At 44.9% G+C, this 25,703-nt stretch overlaps 1 protein-coding gene across 5 annotated transcripts in view; it reads right to left on the bottom strand.

Moving 5' to 3' along the window:
* The window catches only part of APBB2 (amyloid beta precursor protein binding family B member 2), a 247,786-nt gene that overhangs the window by 153,639 nt on the left and 68,444 nt on the right, over window positions 1–25,703 (bottom strand). For all 5 annotated transcript variants that reach the window (XM_056125526.1, XM_056125520.1, XM_056125522.1 and 2 more), the window contains exon 3: window positions 12,918–13,742. In XM_056125526.1, coding sequence (XP_055981501.1) covers window positions 12,918–13,742 — 825 coding nt within the window. The remainder of the gene's footprint in view (window positions 1–12,917; window positions 13,743–25,703) is intronic.

The raw sequence follows: 25,703 nt of genomic DNA, 5'->3' as shown, positions 1-25,703 counted from the left end.
AGAAAGGCCCAACTATAATATATCAAGTATGTATATCAAAATAATGAAATAATTTATTTTTTATGACTTAGATATTGATTTGCTGACAAAGTTTCATACATTGATTTGGAACTTAACAGGCACAAAACATAACTCAAAACTTGGCAATATAATTGTAAAAAGTTATTTTCTTCCTCTACTCAGCCAATTCCTGCAGCTGAATCTACAAAATAATCAGAAGAAATCAGATTTGTGGTTTGATATACAAATCACACTGAACCAGTTTTTTATTTTAATACACTTTGTACTATTTAGGTAGTTTCAGTCATAGGCAATGATTATATATACCGTAAGGGATCAAAAAGTCTATTTGAGGGGTTGAAGAGATAGAGGAGTGGTTAAGGCCTTTGCTGTGCATGAGGGCTGACCTGAATTTGATCCCCAGCACCCTATACAGACCCCTCCAAGCCTTGTCAGGAGTGAACCCTTAGCACAGAGCCAGAAGTAAGCCCCGAGCACCCAGCAATGCTCAGGGTTTACTCCTGCCTGGATCTGCACTCAGGAATTACTCCTGGCGGTGCTTGGGGGACCTTATGGGATGCTGGCAATTGAACCTGGGTTGGCCATGTGCAAGGCAAATGCTCTACCTGCTGTGCTATTGCAAAGTCCCGTTTTTTTTTTAAATATTAAAATACCAGGGGTAGCACAGGGTACCCAGACAACTAATGATAACTGAAACGAATATTAAAGAACACTGAGGTTTTCTTCTGCTGCTCTGAGCCTTTACTTTCTGGATTCTTCCAGGTTCATGGAGAGAAGCATGTGGATTCCTCAGAGGAGCAGAGAGCTAGAGAGAGGAGGTTGATAACAGGAACTCAGTGTCTACGGCCTTCACTGATGCAGAGCCAGGCGGTCAGGGCTGCTGGCGGGGTCCCTAAAGGAGGCGACGTTCCCAGGATGCCTTGCAGCTGCCTGTCCTTTCCAGGGGTATGAGACAGAGGGAAAGCTAAGCTCGGCTCAGACAGGATGTGCTCTCCCCCTCCACACTATTCACAGAGGCACCTCAGAATGGACATGAAAAATGTGGCTTTCTCTGCGGTAAGGGTTCATTTCCTGGAAGCCAAACCAGAACATCTGCCTCAGAATTCTGTGCTTCCCCACACTGCAGCCTCCCTTTCACTGCTGAGCTTCCACACAAACAATGTGCAGATGAGCCGAGTGGAAATCAATAAAACACAAGAGTTTTTAATTTCCCTTGAGTAGGCTGGAAAATACATTTCCCTCCCCCCTCATCCCAAGCCATCATAAATGTGTCCGGTTTTCCAACGAGCTACATTTTTATCTAGTAAACTGGCTTGGTTATTTATTTATTCTCTATCCAACAATCTAGAGTGGTTGAGAGAAGGGAAGGCTCCCACTAACTAACCATTATCAAACCTCTGCTGAATCCTGGCCTCAGTTCCAGGCAGCTTTGAGTCACTGCACTTCCTCAGAGGGGCAGGCATTTGCTCCAGGGCTGGGGTCACAGACCCCGCAACACAGATCTAATTTCACCCCACTCGACACTGGAATGACCAAAGTCACAAACAGAATCCAGGAAGAACATTCTCAAGCCTCAAACAGATCTTGAGCGGGCAGTTCCATCAATGGGAGGAGAAAATGCTTCTTAACTAATTAAATACATGCCTTAACTCCTGCATTAGTGTACCCCCCCCCCCAATCCAACCCTTGACACACACACAATCTTCTTCAAAAAAATGTGGGCTGGGCAAACTGGCAGACAGGATGCTGAAGAAAGGGTATCTTTGATTTCTCTTTGTTATCATATCCATCTGCTTCTCATTTGGCTCTGAGGCATGTGGTAAGAGCAGCACCGTGTCTGAACAGATAGACGGATGGAATAGATATACCCTCAGACATCAGAGTAAACAGCGTAAAAGGGTTTCCAGAGAGATGGACTCGAAAGCAACATGGATGCTAAGGTCACCTGAGAAGGCAGGTCTGAAACACGGTCATCCTGAGGCGGAGCCTGGTCTACGGCCATACCACCCTGAACGCACCCCATCTCTTCTGAGGCAGAGCACGCTTCTCAAATTGGCACAGGGGTGGCGAGCAGGCATGAAGGGTGTCCAGTGCTCATGACTCGCCCCATAGCAGTCATTCTCTGGCAGAGCAGACACAGGTCTGTGACCATGAAACCCATGTGCTGGTTCTGAGTGAGAAACAGAAGTCAATGCTGTGTGACCTAGTTTTATCCTATCACTAAAACTCCCCTGTAATGTAATATTTAACTAAAACTGACAGGTGTTGCCCAGATTACTGGCCAGCAACAGGAGATGTCCCAACTAACCTGAAAAAGAGGCTCATTTTAGAAAAGAGACCAATAGGAGAGGGGGGGTGGGGTGGTAAAAAAAAAAAAAGAACGCAGCAAATAGCTCAGCATTCCGTTAGTCTACCATTCCAAATCTTCCAGACTTCCAGAAGGTTCTTGACAGAAATCTGGCAAGCTCCTGGGAAACACTTCGCCCCAATGGAATCCAGACCAGATATGCCACCAAGCAGGAAATGCGTGTGGTTCCCAGGGCACCCATGTGAGCAAAGAATACAAACGAAACGCTGATTTATTTTGTCCCGGATTTCATCCATCATCTCCAAAGCAGGCTTCACCACGCTACTCCAAACTGTATGTGGCACTTTTCTCTTTTGCCAAGGAAAGCAAAAGCTCTTGAGGTTCAGCTTATAAAAATACAAAATGGGGTTTAAATGAGGAGCATGGGAAAGAAAAAGGGAGAAGCCAGGAGAACTCTGACTAGTGAGGGCGGTCACAAAGGCATTCGTCTGCTGGTGATGATTCAACTTCTGGACTGGATTCGTATTTTCAAATTTCTCATTTGGATTCTTGGCTGGTACTAGTGTCTCCTGTGTTTGTCGAGAGCTGCGTTTCTCAACCTTCTTCAGTCTTCTGACACTGAGTCCTGCCTATGGCCTCTGTGTCTCATGCCGTGTCTGCCCTTCTTTACAGCCATTTTCACTTGTGACCCTCTGGGAATATCCTGGGGTCCCAGTGTGGTAGCACCTGGTCCCCGGTTAAGAAATGCTGGTCCAGAGAGCGAGAAGGGATCTTCATGCAGTCTATCCATCATTACTTTGGGCCAGGAAGGATACATTAGCAGAAAGAACATGAGAACATGTACTAGCCAGGTTGGGCTGGAAAACACACAGGTGGAACAAGTTATTCTCATCTCAAATTAATAAATGGACATCTGGCTGCAAGCATTTTAGCCTCAGCAATATAGCTCATTCCTAAAAGACAGTTAGTCTTTTGTTTTGTTTTACATTTCATGTGCTTTAATTTTTGCTTCTCATTTGACTTTAGGGGGCAGGTTCAGTTCCTTTCTATTTATTAGCGCCCTTGGTATACGTATTTTTTTAAAGATATTTAAATTCTTATAAGAATCTTAAGGAAAACTTTGGCTTCTGGGTGATGCATGTGAATATAAACGGGGAGTGAGAGAACACTCATTTCCTTTAACTTTAAGGAAGTTAGAGTTAGTCTTTCAGGCCAGTTTTAGACCCAAGGCCAAGATCATGGCTGCCATCTTGAAGAACATGCTCAACCTCTCACCTGGCAGTGATCCTCAGCATGGACTTGAGTCGGGGAATATGCCTCTCTGCATGTGGATACTTGAGACAGAGAAACAAAAATGAGAAAAATGTCATGTGTCATTCTTGTAGCTAACTTACACTGGTAAGTACTTGTCCAGAATTCTAGATGCACGGTTGAACTCAAGTTTGAGATCTAAAACAGGGGCAAAGTATAGCGGTCACTAGCAATTTTCACTGGGTTTGTGGGGAGGTAGGGACAGTTCCCTCATACCACTCAAGCATGTTAAACAGACTTGTTCCCACTCTGTCCTTACATTAGCACTTCTGGGTGTGTCTATTTAAAACAGAGGTACACAACAGGAACTACTGAAAGTCATAGACGTGTGGAAGAAACTGTTGCAATAGGTAAAGCAGAATCTCCCTGACTTCTAGAACCATTCTCTAGCCTCAGGATATTTATTGGCCGCTGACTATGCCCAAATTTTCTTAGACCACACAAAGGAATGTTTTTTCCAAAAACTATTTCTTCCTGAAAACTTCAAACTGAAAACCAGTATTTTATTTCTCTTCACACTCAAAATCTGACATCTTTGATTATTTCTCTCTTTTCCTCACCATTGACATCCAATCAGTCACTAAATCCTGGGAATCCTTCCTCTCTTCCACTTCCACTGTATTTTTAAAGCACTTGCCAAATTCTCGTCATCTCAGAAGGATTACTAGGATATTCTCCTGCAAGCCTCCTTTGCTCCTCAAACACAAGCCAGCCACATATCGCATACACCGTCTTCAAATGCCACAAATGAAGGGTTGGCTGCATGCAAGGCAAGTGCCTTAACCCCTGTACTATCTTTTCACACTACAATACACTCTTCAATATAAATATACATATAGCATTTCTGTTGACACTGAGCTGTGACCCATATTTCAAGGAAAAGCAGACGCATTATTCTTTCTACTTGAAAGAATGTCAAACTATGGTTAATAAAATTTGGGTGCAAGGCAGAATTTTCTCCAAAATGAATGAGGCAAGCTTGTCAACTTCAAAAGAAAACAACTGCCAGTGTTTGTTGCCAATGATAAAATGAGAGCTTTCAAGCAAAAATGAGATTGGGAAAACTTGTCTCTGCCATGAAAAGCTTGACAGCTTCCCAATAATTAATAACTTCTGGAGAGAAGGGCAGTGAGATTAACAAAAGCAGTGCTTCCATATAACATAATGAAATATGTTAACATTTGGATGCTCTTCACGACTCATACAAACAATATTTGCTAATCTCCCATGCACAATGTTACAACACAAGTTAAGAACAAGACACCCATTCAAATACGTAGCAGACCAATGGATTCTAACATCACAGAGTACCAAAAAGATTCAGTCATTGGACCTCAGATTTCACACTGAAACTACAGTGCTAATTATAGAATTTTTGTTGGGGGAAGGTGGGGGTTCACACCCAGCTGTGCTCAGGATCACTTTTGGAGAGGCTTGGGAGACTACCAAGGATTGGCTATGTGTAACACAGTCAGTCGCCTTACTCACTCTACTATCTCTCTGGCCCCATCCACTGATGTATTTCCCAAAAAAATTATGAAAACACTCTCTTTCCTCCCAACAAATTCATATAAGGCTGGTAGGATTTTCTTCACCTACTTCAGCCAGAGCACTTTCCTGAGACTCACTAAAGGGAAAACCAAGTAGATAATCCAGCTTCCTTTAAGTCATGCATAAAGAAATGTTTAAATAAACAGTAAAGGTAAAGGTAAAGGCCCTCCCGTTGATCGTCGATTTGCTCGAGCGGGCCCAGTAACGTCTCCATTGGAGACTTTGTTGTTACTGTGTTTGGCATATCGAATACTCTCGGTAGCTTGCTGGGCTCTCCGAGAGGGGTGTAAATAAACAGTATCACATTAAAAAAAACCTCAACTGCTGTTAGCTTTGGGAATGGTTTGTGCTCATAATTAACACTCTATTTTGCAAACATCGTTGGGTTGCCAGTTTTAGAAAATAAGTAACTTTTTTTTGCATTTTTACCTCTTTTATTGTTGAGTTATATTAGTTGTTTACATAATTTCCATATTACCTCCTGTCCAAAGATTTACAAATTTCTTCTCTCAGGCCGTAGACTGCTTTTAGTTTTCACAGTGGTTTCTTTCAGTGTAGTGATGGCTTTGCAGTTTTATATAGATCCATTTGTTTACATTCCCTTTTACTTCCCTTTTTATTGAAGCCAAATTCACAAAAACAGACAATACTAAGATTCCAGTCAAAGAGCTTATCACCATATTCTGTTCTATTTATACTATATATAATTTTTAGTTTCAGATTCTATTTTTTTGATTTTTTAAAAAATTTACTATTTTTTGTTTTTTTTAATTTATTTTTTTATAAAACTGTTAATGATTGGATTTCAGCCATACAGTCTCAGCTTTTGTTTGAATACAATAAATACTGATACATGCAATTCACACAGACAAAAGTCTTGGGGGCTCTTGAGGGCAGAGAGGGCTCCAGAACCAAATAATAGTCTGAGAACGCTATTTCAGCGACATCTCTGTTTCTGTTTCCAATTGCTTTCTTCTTTCTGTGAGGTCACTATTACTTCATTGTTCCAGCCTCGTTTATCTTTGTTTCCCCCAATTCTTATATTACACGAGCCCTTCAGGTCAAAAAATGCCTTATCTGGGACTTTATTTCCCTTGGCAAACATTTAACCTGGCTATCGCTACTTATGTTTTGAGATATATGTTTCCCTCCATTATTTCTTTTTTTGAGGGGAAGAGGGAGTTGGAGGACGTACCCAGCAGTCCTCAAGACTTACTCCTGATTCCATGCTTTGGAGTCACTCGTGAAGGTGCATAGGGGACCCTATGTGGTGTCAAGGATTTGCACTAAGGTGGAACGCAGGCAAGGCAAGAGCCATTCATCCATTATTTCTAATGCAAACTTGGTCCTGGCACTGTTGATTGCATGTTCAAAGGATACAGCAGTGAGCAACAAACAGCACCCTGCCCCCACTGAAGAATATAGTCCACATGGAGCTGATTCCAAATTGCAGAAGCACCATAATGAAAAAACTTTCTTTTCCAGTGTTGAACTGGAGCTGCAGGTAGGGTTCATTCACACCTACAGGCTCCAAATCGGCATTTCCACAAGACACACAGGAGAGTTTTCTACATATCCATGAAATGTTGGCAAATCTTCCAAATCATTGTGAATTAGAGGAAAACTTACTACCTTCCTGATAATACTAATATAAACAATGCATTATATTTCTCATGCGAATCTGAGTATGAGCACAGGCTCAATTCTCAGGATTAAAACAAAGGACAGGAATGGAATGCTAGTAGAGAGGTAAGGGTCTTATCCTGCACGTAGGTAACCTGGGTTCAATCCTTGGCATCACATATGGTACCCAAGCATCACCAGAAGTGATCCTTGAGTACAGGCAGATAAAGTCTTCAATCTCCCAGAAAAAAAGAGAGAGAGAGAAAGAAAATGGCCAGAGAGACTGTACAGAGGTTAAGCTCATGCCTTGCAAGCAGCAACTCCCATTTCTGTTCGCAGTACTATATGGTCCATTGGGTTTCACTGGATACAGCCCCAGAAGTCCCTGAGCACTACTGGTTTGGCCCACATATCCCCAGGACTGCATTCTTGGGCCCCTACATTGAAACAGCATCCCAGCCCAGTTGGCTAAGAATTTCCCACCGGGCCTTGTGAGTCCTGCTGGGGAGGAATGTCCCACCCTCACCACACCAAAACAAACAAACAAAAAAAGTGGGGACAAAGACAAACCAGTCCACATCCTGAAGCTTTCCACTTCTTAGCAAAGAGAAGACAATAACTGTAATGATAAAAAAAATGCTTTACCAAAGTGCTTCCAGGTATTGTTCAAAGCTTTTAGGTGATAATCCTGCAGGGGAGGTATGGTGAGTACCCTCATTGCAAAAATCAAGTTCAGGCTCAGAGGTTAAGAAAGTGACAGTCAGGATGAATCAGGATATCTGACTCCACTACAAGGAAAGTGTAAATGCCATGAGAATTAAAAAGATTTCTTTAAAGAATCTTGAGAAACGGCATAATGAAGTTGGATCACCACCATCACAATGTCTGCCTTTCTAGTTATCTGAGGGTTTGATTTTTGCAGTCACATCTGTTGGAGTCTCAAGCTCTTACATTTCCCACTTGGGATCTGATAATTCTAATGAGGAAAATATAATGCATACACTAAGAGAACAATTGGTAACTCTCCCTGTGTTTATGAATAAGGTGAGTCAGACCCAGGGCATCAGTCTTTTTAACTACCCACACCTGAGCTTCAACACACACATACAAGCACATGCACCTCCAATCAGATGGATGGACTCAAAGAAGTCAGTGAAAGACACCTTTGGAAATTTCAGGCATGTTTTCCTGAACAGTTCACTGAATTTGACGAGGGTAGGGTGACTGGCAGTCAAGGAGAATGTGGAGCCATAGATTCGTGACACTGACATGACCCCTGAGGGCAGCTGCCAGGCATGGCCAATCCTTCCTATCGCACAGGCTTCACGTTCTGTGTTCGCTTGGTGCCCTGGCAGGTGGAGCTGGGGCCCACCAGCCTGAAGGTCTTCAGCTACAGATTCTGGGACTCACCAATAGAGCAGCCCCGACAGCCGCCCCCCTGATATGTGAGCTCAGCATGGTAAGGTTTCTGGATTTGTAAGAGGAACAAGAGACCCATATTTACAAAAAAAAATTCTTGGGGCTGGATAATACAGTGGGTAGGGTGTTTGCCTTGCATGCAGCCAACCAGGGTTCAATCTCCAGCACCACATATAGTCCCTCGAGCCTATACGTGATCCCAAGGGCAGAGTCAGGAGTGATCCCCAAGTGCAGAGCCAGGAATAAGGCCTGAGCACTGCCAGGTGTGTTCCTCAAACAAAACAACAACAAACTCTCTGAGTTTTGTGGGACTGGTCAGAGGGTTGGAGCAAATGCATTGCACACAGAGCCGCCTTGAGTTTGAGTCCTGGCACTGTATGTCCATGCCTCCATCTGGTCCCCCCAGCATCACTGGGTCTAACTGGTGATCCCTAACACTCATTTGATCTGAGCACCAAACCAGTAGGTAGGCTCATGTAGGCCAAGTATCCCTGGGTGTAGCCTGGGGGTTCCCTGAGCACTGCTTAGAGGATCCTCACTTCCTGAATAAATGAAAAGCTCAATTTTCTTAAATTTAACTTTTTTGGTTTTACGTTGAGATAAATGGCTTTCAACATGTTTGCACTTTAAAGTACAAAGTCACCAAAATGGCAAGACCCCATCTGCACCGCCCATAGGTCACACTGTTCTTCTCCCACCCCAACTCGGTAACCTCTTTCTGTAGAGTTCTCCAGAGTTCAAGGATTTGTGTTCATTGGACCCTGTCCATTTCCTTAAAGCTTTTCTAAGCACTGGCACGTAACTCCCAAGTTGTCTCAAATATTTTTGACCAGACAAAACCTGCTCTGGGCTGTCTGCACGCACTCCCCAGAAGCCTCATTTATGATCTCAGACGTTTTCGTGCCAGCATATTGCCTCTGCAATAGTGTGTGGCCTACCAGAGATCAAGCTCCTTCTGTCACAGTCTGCAGAGGTCCTAAGAAAATTCTAAGTGCTTGCTCCGAGGGGTGATGCCTCTTGGAGACAAGAGAAACAGACTGTCACCGCAATTTCCATTGATCTGATCTTCAGCTTGACCTGAAGGAAAAGCTCCCTCTCCCCTGCCGTAGACCCGCCTGTCTAGGTTGGTTTATTTGAGTGCTCAAATAAACCTGGGGACGGAGATGCTCTCAAATAGTAGTCAGGAGGCCTGGGAGCCCCACCCTTTCCTGACCCCCTGTAATTCATCGGCCAAGCAGGCCATAAGTTCAGTGCAAGGGCCCATGGATGTGGTGCCAGGGATAGCTGCACTACCCCAAGTGACACTCAAAGGAATCTTGGGCTGCACTTAGGTGCTGAAGGGGGACCACAAGGGCAGCACCTAATGTGCTCAGGACCATATATGATAACAGGGGGCAAACCCAAGAGAGGTAGCAAGGTAAACTCCCTGACCACTCCATTATCTGCCCATTCCAAGTGCAAACTTTCCCCCTCTCGCTCTGCTTTCCTGCCCTTTCCACACTGATTCTCATTTCCAGTGGGCTTGTTTTCAGTTACTAGCATCATCTCCATACTGCAGTTTCCTCGTTCTTCCATGAAGAAGTTAGACAACAGCAATGTGAGGAACTCTTGAGGCGTCTTCGCAGCACTTTCCGTTCCCTTTGGATTTCTCGAAGGCCTACTAATGCCAGTGTTCCTCCTTGAAGATTCTGAGTATGAGCATTCCTGCAAATCTCCTCACCTGTGGCCCAGACTTTCGCAGGGGCTAAGGAATACTCTATGGAGATGGTTACTGCACAGAAGGGTGTTCTCTTGAAGTACATGCCTACTCCCTCACAGTGACCTTCTCTGGAAAAAGCACAATCTGTTCCAGTAAGGTAAAATCCCACTGGGCAAGGTGGCACCTTAAATCCATGAGTGTGTCCTTATGAAAGTGTCACACAGGAAGACAGTGACAATCAGAAGCAACTGCAATGAGGCAACGGTAAGCCAAGAAATGCACAGGACTGGAGAGGAGGTTGGGAGTGTTGAGAAAAGATCCTCCTCAGAGTCTCTAAAGGAACTAGTGGCTCTGTGGATACCTCGTTTTTTAAACTTCTAGCCTCCTGCATTACAAAAGAACTGCCTGTGGCTTGAAACGACCAAGTATATTTGTGGGCATTTGTATCAGTCGCCCGTAAACTAACGAAATGCATTGAAACCTCTTTTTTTAAAAAAAAAATTTAATATATTTTATTTTCATAAAAGTAGCTCACAACAGTTCATTACAGATAATATTCAAACACTAATCCCATCACCGAGCACCTTCCCACCACAATAAGAGGGAAGTGTGTGAAGGTTGTTGTATTTCATTTCATTCTGGAGCCATTTAAGCCCGTAGATAAGAGAATACAAGTATGTTAAAACCAAATAAGTGTGTGCTACTTTTGGTAAGTGTGTTGGATAGAGTATAAGAGGACGCACAGCAGTGAATGCTGCTGTGCGCTCCAGGAAATTCTGCATCACTCTCTTCTGGGAACTTACGTTTATAATCTCTGGGTCTTGGCTGTTGACGAGATTACATGGTGCCAGAGGCAGTTTGTGGGTGTGACTGCCAAGCTACTGGAAAACTGGGGAGCTGAGGGAGGGGGCCCAGTCCTGATCCAAGCAGGCTTGGAGATCTCAACCATGGGTCCCGCATACCTAGGTTCCTCTGCCAGTTCCCTCTTGGGTGAGGCTCATCTGAGCATGTGCAGAGTGGCCTTGGGCATGGTGGCAGTTGGGTTCTGGAGGTTTTCAGCTGCCAGGGTTCTGCTTAGGGCGGGGAGGGAAACTCAACCCGCCCCCCCCCCCCCCCAAGGTGCTTCAGTGAAGACAGCCTGGCGTGGGGTTGGGACATTCTGCGACACTCTCTTCCAGGAGGTTTACTTTATAGTCTCTGGGTCTTGGTTGTTGATGAGATTACATGATGCCAGGGGCAGCAAAACACCTCTTCTTTGCGTGAAAACTTCAGCAGCCCAGGAGGTGGAGGAGGATTTTACCTTTTTGTGTTTTTTGACGTGTTATGCATAGAATAGGACAACAAAACAGCCCTGAACCCACAACAGTTCTTGCTCATTTCTATGTCTTGGGCACTTGACACAGTTCACGGGGTAGACTTCTAGACACTGATTGGCATGTGTATGGATATAAATTAACAAATGGAAGCATGAATGGATGAACTAGCAATGAATAACATGACAAAGAACAAACTCACAGACTCTTGCAATGCTATTAGCTTCCACAAATATAACTGCTTTGTGAGAACCAGGGTTATATTACTGACGACATTCCAGTTCCCCACGGATGTAAAGAAGCTTGTCTTTACTGACTGGATGGTGTGGTAGCCTTTTGGATTTTACAACTGGCTTTTTTTGGTGCTGCTGGGGATTGAACCCAGAGCCTCGTACTTCTCATATAGATTTGAAAAGAAATACCACTGTCTTTCTTTTAAATATCACTTGAATAAGCCTCATAAAATGTTACCCAGGAAAGATCAAGAGGAAAATGTCTGTAACGAACATATTTTCAACGTTTTATTTTGCTTTTTGGGTCACACCCGGCAATGCACAGGGGTTACTCCTGGCTCATGCACTCAGGAATTACCCCTGGCGGTGCCCGGGGGACCATATGGGATGCTGGGAACCGATCCCCAGGTCAGCCGCGTGCAAGGCAAACGTCCTACCCGCTGTGCTATCACTCCAGCCCCTATTTTCAACGTTTTATACTTCAAACTTTGTTGTTTTTGAACCAATCTCTCCAGCCCTACTTTTAACTTTTCATTAGCCTGAGCACAAATAAATCCTTCCAAGAACTTTAGATCAGCTAGCTCTCTTAACTACGTTCTATCCTGCCCCTGGTAATCCCATTTCTTTCATTATTTTCCTTAAGAAAACAAAATTTTCTAGATTGTTAAGAAGATAAATAGTTTTACCAAAGCACTGGCAATATTCTTTCTATATAACCATTTCATGAAAGACCTAATGTTACTCAAGACACCACACTGGATGGGAAATAAAAGGCAAACAATCTTGATTAAGAAAATATGAACACACAAGGCTTAACCGGTGGCAACACATGAGTAATATCTTCGACAAGGGCTTAATGGCTCCATGGTGAGATACAACAATATTCACACACCTTCTTCTAAGAAAACATCTTTTTATCATTTTTGGCGAATTATAACAATATAAAATAAATTACTCAGGGCCTGCTACAGGGCAGGCTTGAGGGGTGGTTGGAAAAATTAGAAATAATGATGATAGGAAGGTGCACTGGTGGTGGGATTGGTCTTGGAATATTGAATGCAATCAATCACTAACAACTTTATAAACATAAATAAAATTTTAAAAAAATACTGCTCAGAGAAGCCAGGCTGATAGCTCAAAGGGCTGGAGCACATGTGAAGCAGAAGAGAGCCCCAGATTTAATCCCTAGTGCCGTGAGGTCCCTCTGAGCACAACCAGAAGAACCAAGAGATATGGTCCCCACAAACCAAACCAAACCAAACCAAACCAAACCAAACCAAACCGCTGACCAGAATAAACAATAGCTTCGACACAGATGCCCAAGAAACTCATGTTCTCCTGTACCTACAGAAGGACCTGGTAGGGACAGTGCCCATCCCTAACGGAGATCACAGAGAGAAGGTGTCCCCCTCCAGACTGCCCCTCCCCCCAAGTGGTACCTGTTTCATCTGGGGAGCTGGGGGAGGCGCTCTCTTGGGACAGGGTGGTCCAGCTGGACTCCTCATCACTGGGTGCCAGGTTCTGGATCCGGTGCAGGGCACAATCAGTTTTCGCGCCCGTCTTGGGATGATCCTTCTTGGTCTCGGGGCTGGAGGACACCGTGGCCACCTGGCCATCCTCAGGGCTGGACTGGGACTGGCCAGGTTTCTGCAGCTGCAGGTCTCCATTCTCCAGGATGCTGGGCGTGGGGCCCTGGCCCTCGCGGCCCTTCTGGTCCAGGGCCTCGTGGCGGTTGCCCAGGTTGTGCTGGAGCTCGCGGGCCGAGGTCTCCAGGTCTGCATAGTAGTCCAGGAAGCTCTTGGCTCTCCGGGGCTGCGGGAGCTGGTCACAGCCCGAGGACTCCCGCGCCGCCGCCGACGCGGGTTCTTTGCCCTCCAGCTTCTCGGATGTTAAGCAGATGAGGGCGGCCGTGGGGCTGACGTTTTTGTTGGGGTCCTGCTGCCCTTGCTCGGCTGCCTTGCGGAGCTGGTTCTCCCCATTCTTCACCAGCTTGATGTTGGCAGAGCCGCTGCCCAGCAGGGGTTGCGCGGCAGGGTCGCTGAGGCCCATGGCAGCCTGGATGTTCGTCAAGGCGTACTTTTTCCTGCATTTAGGGGGGGTGTTGTTCTTGACGTCTGGGTGCTTGATCTCTGCGTTCAGCAGTTCATTGTGGGAGGAACGGAGGTTCAGGGTATTTGGGGGTGTGGCCGGACTGTTCCGATTCGAGACGTCTGTGGGTCCGCTGCTGGCCATAAACACTGCCAAGGGGTCTGCACCGGAGTCGGCTGTGGGGCACAGGAAAAAGGGGGCAAAGGTTAGGTGGGAGCCACGTTTACCCACCAACTCCATCAACCCACGTACCCACCAACTGCACCCACCCACGCTCCCACGCTCCAGGAGTAGTCCCATTCTCCTCTTTATTTTCATGGTCCACCGGAGCAAATCAAAGATCTAAAGTGGATGCACAAAAGCCAATGCCTAAACGCTTCTGGGTCTGAAAATCCAAATATTAGAATAAGGAAATATCAACTGTTGGGGCTGGAGCAATAGCACAGCGGGTAGGGTGCTTGCCTGCATGTGGCCAACCCAGGTTCTATTCCCAGTATCCCATATGGTCCCCTCAGCACCACCAAAAATAATTCCCGAGTGCAAAGCCAGGAGTAACTCCTCTGCATCGCAGGGTGTGACCCCTCCCCCCCCCCAAAAAAAAAGAAAAAAAAAGTATCAAGTGTCTAAGAACAGATGACTGGCTAGAGTAGTGGTTTCCACAGTGGAATATTACTTCGCTATGAGAAAGGATGGCTGCTGAGTAGCATGTTGAGGAAAGTTCACAAGAGGTACTGTACTTCTCATATGTGGGGTAGAAAAGAACAGAGAAAGGGATTAGCAAATGGCCAGAGGCAACAAAACCTGAGAACTGATCTACCAAACTAGGCTGACCACAGAGGAAAGGAGGGGTTTGTGGAAAGGCACTGGAGAATTTTGTAGGTTAGAAGCTGTGAACAGGTCTGCAGCCCTGCAGTATCAAGGGGGAGGCAGGGAAGCTGATGCTGGCGGCAGGTGTGGTGCTGGACCACCGTATGCATGAGACATGAACAGCAGTATAAATTACTGGCTCTCAAAAAAAAAAGGTGGGTATCATACTTCTGGGTTCCTATAAGGGTGCTTTCTTCTTTCCTCTGGTCGTTGCTCATCACTTTTCATCACCTTGAAAAGCAGCCCTTTCTAAACATGTACGCCCCATTTCTATTCTGTGCTTCCCTTAAACAGCAAAGATTCATCGCCTAAATCCTGTGGGACCCTGGCTTGCCCAGTGACTTTGGAAGGTCACTGTTCAAGACTGTGCTATGAGTCCAAAGTAATTCTCAATCATAACGGGAAATGGTGTTCTGAATGATGGGAACATTTAATCTTCATTCATTAGCCTTTGCTAATGACTTTGTTGAATACTTATGACCTGGTCTCAGCCCTGGAATAGGGGAAATGGCCTGATTGTTTAAGAGTACACACCCCAAACTATTACTGACAATGGAGTTTGGGGGCAGGGGAGGGGTTGTCTCGATTACAGATACAGAGAGGCTCTGCCCAGGCATCTGATCTGTTCCATGGAATGAAACACAGTCAGCTGTTTGCATGTACCAGCATGCCCTTGCAAACCTCTCAGGAAGGACTGACTGATGCCTTTATTTCAAATAACTGTTCAGCACCACCAATGACTTATTCCCTTTCTCTTGCAATGAACAAGGGAAAGTTTCTCCCAGTGGAAGGGGATACCATTCACCAGCAAGAATGTCTCGGGTTTCACGTTTCTCAGGCTCTGAGGAATGACTTCTTTCTTATCTGATCCGTTGCTCTCCTGAGAATTCCCTGTGTGGCTAATGGCTAACATTCCAGAAATTGTATTGTGGCAACTTTTCCTCCTGCAGGCAAAACAGGAATGTCACAGGAGGGGAAAGCCCGCAGCTTGCTGTGCTTGGGAGCTGGAAATGATCTCCAGCCATCAAATACTCCCAATGGACAATTTCAGAAGACACCTCCCTCCCCTGGGAGTCTGTGTGTGCGTGTAGGAAGCAAGGCACACTAGTGCTCTCTGTCCCGGTCCCTGAGGTGGCCCTACTGAGAGCTGGACCTACTGGGTCCAGATGCTATTCTTGTGTGTGATTATCTGATGGGGATTCAGGCTTATCCAGCCACTCCTATCTTCGGGACTTAATCCTACTGGAAATGCCTAAAGACAACATAAATGGAGGGAAGGAGAACTGGTCCTTAGTAGGAAGCTTGTGACAGTGGGGGGAAGGGGACAGGACAGGGAAGGAACCACTATAGCAATGACAAGAAGTGGTCAGCTCCAGAGAAGGACCGGGTGCTGTAATGAAGTAAAGTGATATGCATAATGTCCTCTCAGAAATAATACTGTACATCACAGTGCCTAAATGGAAAAACAATTAAAAAAAATAATGCCCGCCACAGAGGCAAGCTGGGGGTCATGAGGAAAGCTGGGGACACTGGTAAAAGGAAGTGGACATTGGTGAAGGGACTGGTACTCCCAATATTGTATGCCTGAAACTCAATCACAAATAACTCTGTCATTCACGGTGGTTCAATAAATTAAAAAAAAAAACAAAGAATTGATGTAGTTTCCCCTTTTAAACAACAGTCTGATGACAGGGTTAAAAATTTTCGGCACTGGTTTGGCTGCTACTGCAAAATTTTAAGGAAAAAGTCTGTTTAAGTTTCTAATTCAACCTCCTTCAAGAATAGCAGCAGAAGTGACAAGGGCTCCCAGAAAGCTGCCTCTGGTATTTGGAGAGACAGTTTAATGGACCGAGCAAGCTCAAGGTCTGCGTATGGGAAGTCCAAGGCTGATCCCAGGCACTGCAGGAGCCACTCTTGAATACAAGGCCAGAAGCAGCATCTGAGACCACTCAGTGTGGTGCGCCCCCTGCCCTCAAAATAAAAAACCCCACTGCACTGTCACTGTCCTCCCGTTGTTCATCAATTTGCTCGAGCAGACCCAGTGATGTCTCCATTGTGAGACTTCTTGTTACTGTGTTTGGCATATCAAATAAGTCACAGGTAGTTTGCCAGGCTTTGCTGTGCGGGCGAGATACTCTCAGTAGCTTGCCGGGCTCTCCGAGAGGGGCGGAGGAATCAAACCCAGCTCAGCAGGGCCGGCAGCTTGCAAGGCAAACGCCCTACCGCTGTGCTACAAAACAAAATAGCTTTCCCTTATGTCCACCATATAGGACACAGAAATGAGATTCAGATCTCTGAACTGTTAGAGTGAGAATTATCATGAGGACTGTTCTCATCATTATTGTTCTCATTACTATGAAACTATTGGGAATCTGATGGCTTTTAGAGGCATGAAAGCACTTCAGTAAGACTGATGATGTTAATTTTTTTGAAAATTTTTACCTGCCTTCTTTATAACTATGAACATTTACAGGACGAGTACCATAAAATTTTAGGCAAGTTATTATTTAAGTTGATTTTTCTACCCTGGATGTGACATAACAGAAATGTTTAAGCAAGAGCTCATCAGACTTGGATTCCATCACCCTCCTGAGACCTTTTTGCAACTTTAGTTGGTAGGGCCTGAGGGTGAGAAAGGAAGAGAACTTGAGACTCAGAAATAAATCTCTTAGAAGAGAGCAATATGAGCAACACACCACAGAGATGCCCCTGGACCCCATGCCAGGCTATCTCATTTGAGGCAACCTGTAGAGGGCGGGTGACCAACTAGCTCCTGCAGTTGAAAACCTCCGGAACTCAACAGCCACCATGCTCACAGCCGATTTCTACAGGCTCGGGATGAGCCTCATTCATGAGTGAATCTGCTGAAAAACCCAGGTATGTGGGACTTGTGATGAGGATATCCAGGCTAGCCTGGAGTCTGGAATGAGCGACCACCCCCGGGCTCCGTGTGCCTGGCAGTCACGCCCATGAACTGCCTCTGGCGCCATATAGGGTCATTAACAGCCAGGATTCAGATACTCAGAAATAAATCTCTCAGAAGAGAGCAGCACAAGAGCAACATGCTGCAAAGATGCCTCCAAGACCCCAAAGTCAACATCTAGTTTAAAAAAATATATATATATATATTAAATTAACCCCAACTGTACCTCTGTATTCGAAATTTTCAACATCTCATACTCTACACCACTGATTTACCAAGACAAGGGGTTGTTGATGAACACACCGTGAAATACAACAATCTTCACATACTTTCCTCTAAGGAAACAACTTTTCTAGATCAATTTTAGTGGAATATTCATAACAAGCAATACAGAATAAATTACTTAGGTCCTGCTTTGGGGGCAGGCTTTGGGGGTTGGGTTGGAAATATTCAAAATATAGTGGTGGGAAGATATAATGGTGGGGGGATTGGTTTCAGAATATTAAACGTAGTAAATTATTGTGAACAACTTTATAAAAAATAAATATATTTTTTAATTTTATTGAAATCACCATGAGAAAGTTACAAGCTTTCATGTTTGGGTTATAATCACACAATGATCAAACACCCATCCCTCCACCAGTGCACATACCACACCACCAATATACCTGGTATACTCCCCCTTTCCCACCCTCCCCCTGCCTCCATGGTAGAAAATATTCCCCATACTCTCTACATTTGGGCATATGGTTTGCAATGCAGATACTGAGAGGTCATCACGTTTGGTTCTTTATCTACTTTCGGCACATATCTCCCATCCCGACTGATTCTTCCAGCCATCATATAAAATAAAAATTTTTTTAAAAAGGAAGAGAAATGCATACACTGTTTTTATTTTAATTTTTAAAAACTTTTAATTGAATCACAGTGAGACACATAGTTACAAAGCTGTCCATAATTGGGTTTCAGTCATATAATGTTCTAACACCCATCTTTTCACTGGTGTACATTTCCCACCACCAATATCCACAAGTTCCCTCCTGCCCCCACAACCTGCCTCTATGGCGGGCACTTCTCTCTCTCTTTCTCTCTCTCTGTCTGTCTCTCTTTCTCTCTCTCTCTCTCTCTCCCTTTTTGGGCCTTACGGTTTACATGGCAGATACTACCAGGTTATCCGGTTATCACGTATATTCCTTTACCTACTTTCAACACTCAATTCCTGTCCAAAGTCATCATTTCCAACTATTACTGTCATAGTGGACCCTTCTCTAACCTAACTGCTCTTCAGCCCCCAAATACTCTTGTGACAAGCTTCCAACCATTGACCAGGGTCTCATTTTATATATATATATTATATATATATATATAAAATATCCCACAAATGAATGCAGTCATGCTATATCTGTCCCTCTCCTTCTGCTTCATTTCACACAGCACGATACTCTTCATGTCCATTCATTTATAAGAAAATTTCTTGACTTCATTTTTCCTAATGGCTATATAGAATTCCTTTGAATACACTGTTTTTAGAAAACCAAAGCCAGCACAGTCTGAATGTGTCTCATATTAATGGTATCACCTTGGTTTAAAAAGCAAAAGAATAGGCTGAGTTGTACCACTGCCTCCAGGAATTAGGATTCACTCGGAAATCACTGGATTCAAAAGAATCACCAGGTTCACAGCAGCCAGGAAATTCTTAACATCATGCAGGCTGCAGGAAAAGGACCTGGACAATGTGAGACAGTGACCAGGAGGACAGCAGCACAGCTCAGGGTCTAGCTGCCAGGCTCAAGCTGGGTCCCTGTTACTTGTGAGTTGCTAACTATTGGGGACACTCGGCCTTCCAATTCCTTGTCTGGAACATGGGAACAATAATGCTCCCTGGTCGTTGGGAGTATTTCATGACTGCATGCAGAGTAGGGCATAGACCACAGCGGTCAGTGTGAATGACCCTCTTCTCCCTCATCCCAGTGACAAGTAATGAACTGACGGCTAAGGCCCCATTAGCTACCTCCTCACTGGCTGAGTGGGAAAACAGTCTTATAGTACAGACACACAGAGAGAAAACAGGCTCACAAGCAGGAATTCAGACACTGAGACAGAAGAGGGTATGTTATTTTGTAAAATATGGCGGGGGGGGGCAGAGAGATAGGACAACGGGCAACGCACTTGATTTCATGCAGCTGACCTGGGTTTGATCCCTGGCACCACATAGGGTCTCCTGAGCACCATCAACAATGATAGTGGTATACAGAGCCAGGAGTAAGCCCTGAGCACCCCACCCCCCAAACACATGAAGAGGTCTCTGCCTTAGTTACCTGCACCTAGACGCGAGGTGTGGAAAGAAACAGGAGCCTGAGTGATTAAAGTTAAGAAGGCAGAGGCGGGCAGAATAGCTGTAAGGGAATAAAGCTGGGGATGGGGAAAGAACACGGTGAGAGGGGCGAGTAGGGGGAATTTCTGTTGCAAAAAGGAGGGTCCCTTGATCTCTGTAACAGGCTAGAAGAGCAGAGACCAGGAGGGGCTGGGGAGAGGAACACCACGAAGGGCCATGAGGGTGCCCCAGGGTGGGAGGTGAAGGGCAAGGGGTACCTTTTCTGGAGAGAGAGAGGAGAGAAGGTCAGTTTGGGGACAGGCACCTATGTCACTGCAAGGACAAAAAGCCAAGAAATATCTCAAACCTAGAGCAGCATTTTTCTCAGGAAGATGAAATTCCCCTTGGAGGGAAGCAGCCCAGGGAGCTCAAAGAGGGGGCGGTGTTTAGAAATAGGCTCAAGACATCAATACAGAGTTAGTGATATTTTTGAAAAGGAATAAACATGATGATATAAAAGTGATATAAAATCCTTCTGTTGAGGAAACAGAATCAAGAGCCCACCAGGAACCCTCACATCGATCAGTTCATTCATGACCAAAGGGCCAAGATAATCCCATCTTGGGGAAAAAAATAGGCTCTTCTCTCAGAGGTGGTAGGAATCAGGACAGCAGGTGGGAAGGCATGAAAGAGGACCACACTCACATGCCACAGGCGCAAACGACTCTAAATGCATCAAGGTCCTGAGTGTCACACCTGAATCCAGAACTCCGGAAGGAAAAGAGATGTCAGCTCCATATCTTGTCAATGATGATCTTGGGGAGTTGGCAGCAAAAATAAACAAGTGGGACTTGTGTCAAAACCAAAAAAGCAGCAATGAGGGGGGCTGGAGCGATAGTACAGTGGGTAGGGCGTTTGCCTTGCACAAAGCTGGACCGTGTTTGATTCCCAGCCTCCCATGTGGTCCCTTGAGCACCACTTGGAGTAATTCCTGAGTGCAGAACCAGGAGTAACCCCTGTGCATTGCCCTGTGCATCCCCTGTGCATTGACCCAAAACGCAAAATAAATAAATAAATAAATAAATAAATAAATAAAAAAGCAGCAAAGAAACCAAGAACAAAACGTGAAGGCAAATGATGGAATGAGGAAGAAGGGAACCACGAGAGAACAGGTGTGTGTGTGGGGGGGGGGGGGGGAGGTGGGCAGTGAGGAATGAGCACTGGAATCTGGCCTGAAGAGGGCATGGGGCTGAGCTGGGAGGAGGGATATGGGCTGGGTATGAGGGTGAGAAAGGTCATGGCACCAGAGGTTTCTGAAAGGTCAGGGCACAGGTGTGAAAAGGAGTAAGGAATTGGAGTGATTGTTCTCAGCCTGAACTGCAGGCATTCTTTGGGGGTAACTTCTTAAATGCCCAGAAGCCTAATAAATCCTATCCTCAAAGGTTCTCATTCAAGTGAGTCTTCGACTGAGAACAGTCAGGGTACTCTTGAGTTCTCTGGGTGATTCCAATGGGGGAGGGAGCCTCGCTGAGACTTACCAATCCACAAGAGAAAGAGATTCAGAAGAAAAGGAAGTCATATATCTGAGTTAATGACTTCACAGCCACTAGGAAGACCCTGATCACACGAGCCATGTTCCTCACCCCTGATCTTTCTCTGCAACCGTCTGTCCTTCCTGGCAAGTATCCACCCCTTCTTTAAGATTCAGTATGGGTATCACTTAGTTGGGTAAATTTGCCTTGCCTCTCTAGCCAGACCCTTTTTCAACACTCCTAAACCTTCATAAACATCTCTCTCTCTCTTTCTCTCTCTTCCAGCCTAATTTCCTCTAATTGCTTTGCATCAGATTGACTTTCCCAATTAGGATTTGCTGTATGTAACAAGCATAAAATTCTAGCATGTCGGAGATATTCAAGAAATGTTTGGGGGCCAGAGAGACAATACAGAAGTTAAGGCACTTTTCTTGTATCCCAACCACCCTGGCATCACCCAGGGCAGCACCACCAGAGATCATCACTCCTGAGCAGAGTCAGGAATAGCTGGGTGCATCATGGGTTGGGTAAAGGTAAAAAGGTAAAGGCCCTCCCGTTGATCGTCGATTTGCTCGAGCGGGCCCAGTAACGTCTCCATTGGAGACTGTGTTGTTACTGTGTCTGGCATATCGAATACTCTCAGTAGCTTGCCGGGCTCTCCGAGAGGGGCGGAGGAATTGAACTCGGGTCGGCCATGTTGGCCGCTTGTAAGGCGAACGCCCTACCCGCTGTGCTATCGCTCCAGCCCATGGGTTGGGTCCGGAATCCAAAACATGAAAGAAATGTGTGTAAAATAAATCATTGATTAAAATGTACAGACAAGTGTGTCATTAACATCTCATGAAATGCTTATATAAAAAAGTCTAGGTAGAGTGGTTGTGTTTGTTACTAAAGATAGACAGGAAGTCACTGTCAACTAGTAATCACTAAGCTCTAGTGTTTTCCTTAAAACACTAATGCAATTGAACTGGAAGAACTGTAAAGCAGGTAGGATACTTGCCTTGCATTATGGCCAACTCAGGTACAATTCCTGGCATGTCATGTGGTCCCCTGAGTCCTGCTAGGAATGAGCCCTAAGCTAAGAGCCAGGAGTAATTTCTGAGCACTGCCAGGGATATCCCCCTCAAAAAATCAGTAGCAGGAAGATAAAGTAATAAGCAGTCATTTATCTCATATTTTAGCCCATGGTGCATCTGAGAAAGACAAAATAAAATCCTTCAACACACTACCTAGACCAATTTACGTTACTCCTTAAAAATCCAAGATCTGAATCTTAGCTCTTCATGTACCCACCAGCAGTGTCAGCGGATATAAAGTGGCATCTCACCATGGTTGAGATCTGCACCTCCCTTTCCTCTTTAGAATCCCATAATTTCCAGTTCTTTTGTAAAATCTGGCATAGATCAGAGCATTCTGTAATAAAGGATGGATTCCTTCATCTGCTCACCTCACTCAATTACCATTTGTTAAGTATTTCCATGTGTCCGTTGCTCTTCTCAAGGCCAAGAATACAACAGGACACCAGACAAGCGAAAGGAATGAGGAAGAAAAATACAGCACCAGGGGCTCTGCAGTGAGCTTCGTTACTGAGGTAGCTTTTCTTGGGGTTCTGGCAAGTCAAAGGAGCTGAAACATTCTGCCATGTCCTACGTCTATTCGCCACATTGCTTTGAGAGAGCCCTTTCGAGATCCAACAGCAATTCAAGAGGGTCGAGTCCTAATCTAGGCTTAGGTTTATGTTCATCTTTAAGGGTGTACTGGTCAATGGTTGGAATCTACCACAGTTATGTGTGGGGTGGAGGGTAGGTGTGATAGAGAAGGGATTGGTATGACATTAATAGCTGGGAATGATCATGCTGGTCAAAAATTGAGTGTTTAAAGTAGGTAAAGGGATATACATGATAACCTTTCAGTATCTGTACTGCAAACCACAATACCCAAAAGGAGAGAGGAGAGAGAGAGAGAAGGAGTGTGTGTGTGTGTGGGGGGGGAGTACCTGCCATAAAGGTAGGCTGAGGGTGGTGGTGGGACACTGGGAAATATACACTGGTGGAGGGAACACTATTGGAACACTGTATGATTTAAACCTAATCATGAACAGCTTTGTAAGGGTCTATCTCACAGTGATTCAATAAAAAATCTTTTTCTGGAAAAAAAAAGTGTGCTGACAGCCAATGTTGCTTGTTCTCTCCTGCATGCAGGATGGAGAAACACCTTTTTATAGCCTGGTATGCAGTTCCTCCTCCTCTCCAGTTTCTCGGGGCTCCAGACTCTCCCACATTCATTTGTTCAAAATTACTTACTTTCCCATGCACATATGACAGTCTCTAAATACTGAAGACATGGCGGTGAATCTCAGAGACAGGCCCTCCCGTTGATCGTCGATTTGCTCGAGCGGGCCCAGTAACGTCTCCATTGGAGACTTTGTTGTTACTGTGTCTGGCATATCGAATACTCTCGGTAGCTTGCCGGGCTCTCCGAGAGGGGCGGAGGAATCGAACTCAGGTCGGCCATGTTGGCCGTTTGTAAGGCGAACGCCCTACCGGCTGTGCTATCGCTCCAAGACCAACAAAATAGAAAATACCTAACTTCTTTTTATTTTTCTCCTTTCAATCATTTTAACATGGAGAAAATAAACAATTTTTGAAAAGGAACCCTAAACAAACCAACCCCCCCCCTAATCTCACGGAGCTTACATTCGGTCTGTCTGTCTGTCTATCTATCTATCTATCTATCTATCTATCTATCTATCTATCTACCCATTCCATGCTGGGGTTCAAACCCAGGACCTCCTCCATGCATGACAAGCACTATGCCATTCAGTCAGGTCCCGGGCTGGAGCTTCTAAAATTGTAGATAGAGATGATCCCTACCCATTCCTGCTTGGGGCAGTAGCCCAGATCCATTGAATCAGCATAGCAATGTTTCCCTGGGGTTGGGCCTGGTTCAAGGAATCACCTGGAATCATCTGGCACACCAGACCTAATACTCTGCCAGAATGATCAGAAGAAATGTGCTCCTGTTTCTCTTTCCCTAGTTAAACCAGACAAGGCTAAGACGAGAGATTCAAAGGGTCCCCACCAAGACACAACCTGTGTGAACCTAACGAATAAGCAGGCAAAGTTAAGAGAGAGAGAGAAGGGAACAAATTGCCTGGCATAGCTAGAATTCCTGAACTGAGCCCTGCTGAAAATAGGAACTTCCGGAAAGTGGAATCCATCAATTACTTTTCCCCATTGGGGACTACGAAGCTGATTCACTTGGAGCTGGCTTCTTCCTTTAAGCTACTGAAAGAAACTTAGTTAAGACACAAAGTTATTGGGATTTTTTTTTTTTTGCTTTGTTTAAGAAGCCTAGACAAAACTGTGTGAGAGCATCACTTTAATTTCAGGACGGGACTCGTATGACAAAAGTAATAGTTGGAAATGATCACTTCGGAGAAGAACTGTGTGAAGAGTATTGAAAGTACGTAAAAGGATATACAGATACAAATGATAACTGTTCAGTATCTTTATTGCAAACCATAAAGCCCAAAAGAGGGAAGAGAGAGGTGAGAGAGAGAGAGACAGAGAGACAGAGAGAGAGAGAGAGAGAGAGAGAGAGAGAGAGAGAGAAGTGCCTACCATAGAGGCAGAAAGAGGGAGGTGGGGTAGGAGGGAAACTGGGGATACTGGTAGGAAAAGGACACTGGTGAAGGGACGGGTGTTGGAACATTGTATGATGAACAACTTTGTAACTGGTATCTCACTGTGATTCAATAAAATAAAAAAAAATCAAATGATCTGTAGCACTGTTCTCCCCGTTGTTCATCGATTTTGCTCGAGCGGGCACCAGTAATGTCTCCATTGTGAGTTGTTACGTGTTACTGTTTTTGGCATATTGAATGAATAAATAAAATAATTTGAAGACTAACAAAAGCTTTCCTCCAACACAGAATCATAAGAATGCCAGCAGAGCGGTAAACTCACAGTCCAGTGATCACCAATTCTGTGATTAAACCTGCCCATTCCTGCCCTTTTCTGAGCCTTCCAGCCCCTATGGAAGATGAAGTACAGTAGAAACAGGTCCTCTGTGGCACGTATCATACTCATGAGACTGGAACTGACATATGGATGGGGAAGTCCCAGATCACCCCCTGCCCCAAATCAGCTCTGAGTGCTTTTCACTTCGGTCTCTCTGCTTCCCAGTTTTATTTCCAGACAGAGGTTAACGTTAGGACTTTTACCCTGAAAACAATGTTGCCTTTTGAACTAGATCTCAGAGTATTAAGGAAATTGAAAAATAAAGAGGGAAAAATAATCTCAGATTTTTTTTTTCTTTTAGGAAGGAGAGGCAAAATTTAGCTAGTTTCCTGAAATCACTCATAAAAGTAAATTCTCCATGTGACCAAAAAAAAAAAAAAAGGTAAGAACTTCTCTAGGAACAAAAGAGGCAAAGGGGAAGAGGCACTGGGGCTACTGAGGTAATGAGATGGCAGGATGAGAAGCATGGATGTTTCTAG

Source organism: Sorex fumeus, unplaced genomic scaffold, assembly GCF_029834395.1.
Source record: "Sorex fumeus unplaced genomic scaffold, SorFum_2.1 ptg000055l, whole genome shotgun sequence".
Taxonomy (NCBI): Eukaryota; Metazoa; Chordata; class Mammalia; order Eulipotyphla; family Soricidae; genus Sorex; species Sorex fumeus.
Note: the sequence above shows the minus strand (reverse complement) of the source record. Positions and strands in the feature narration are given on the sequence as shown.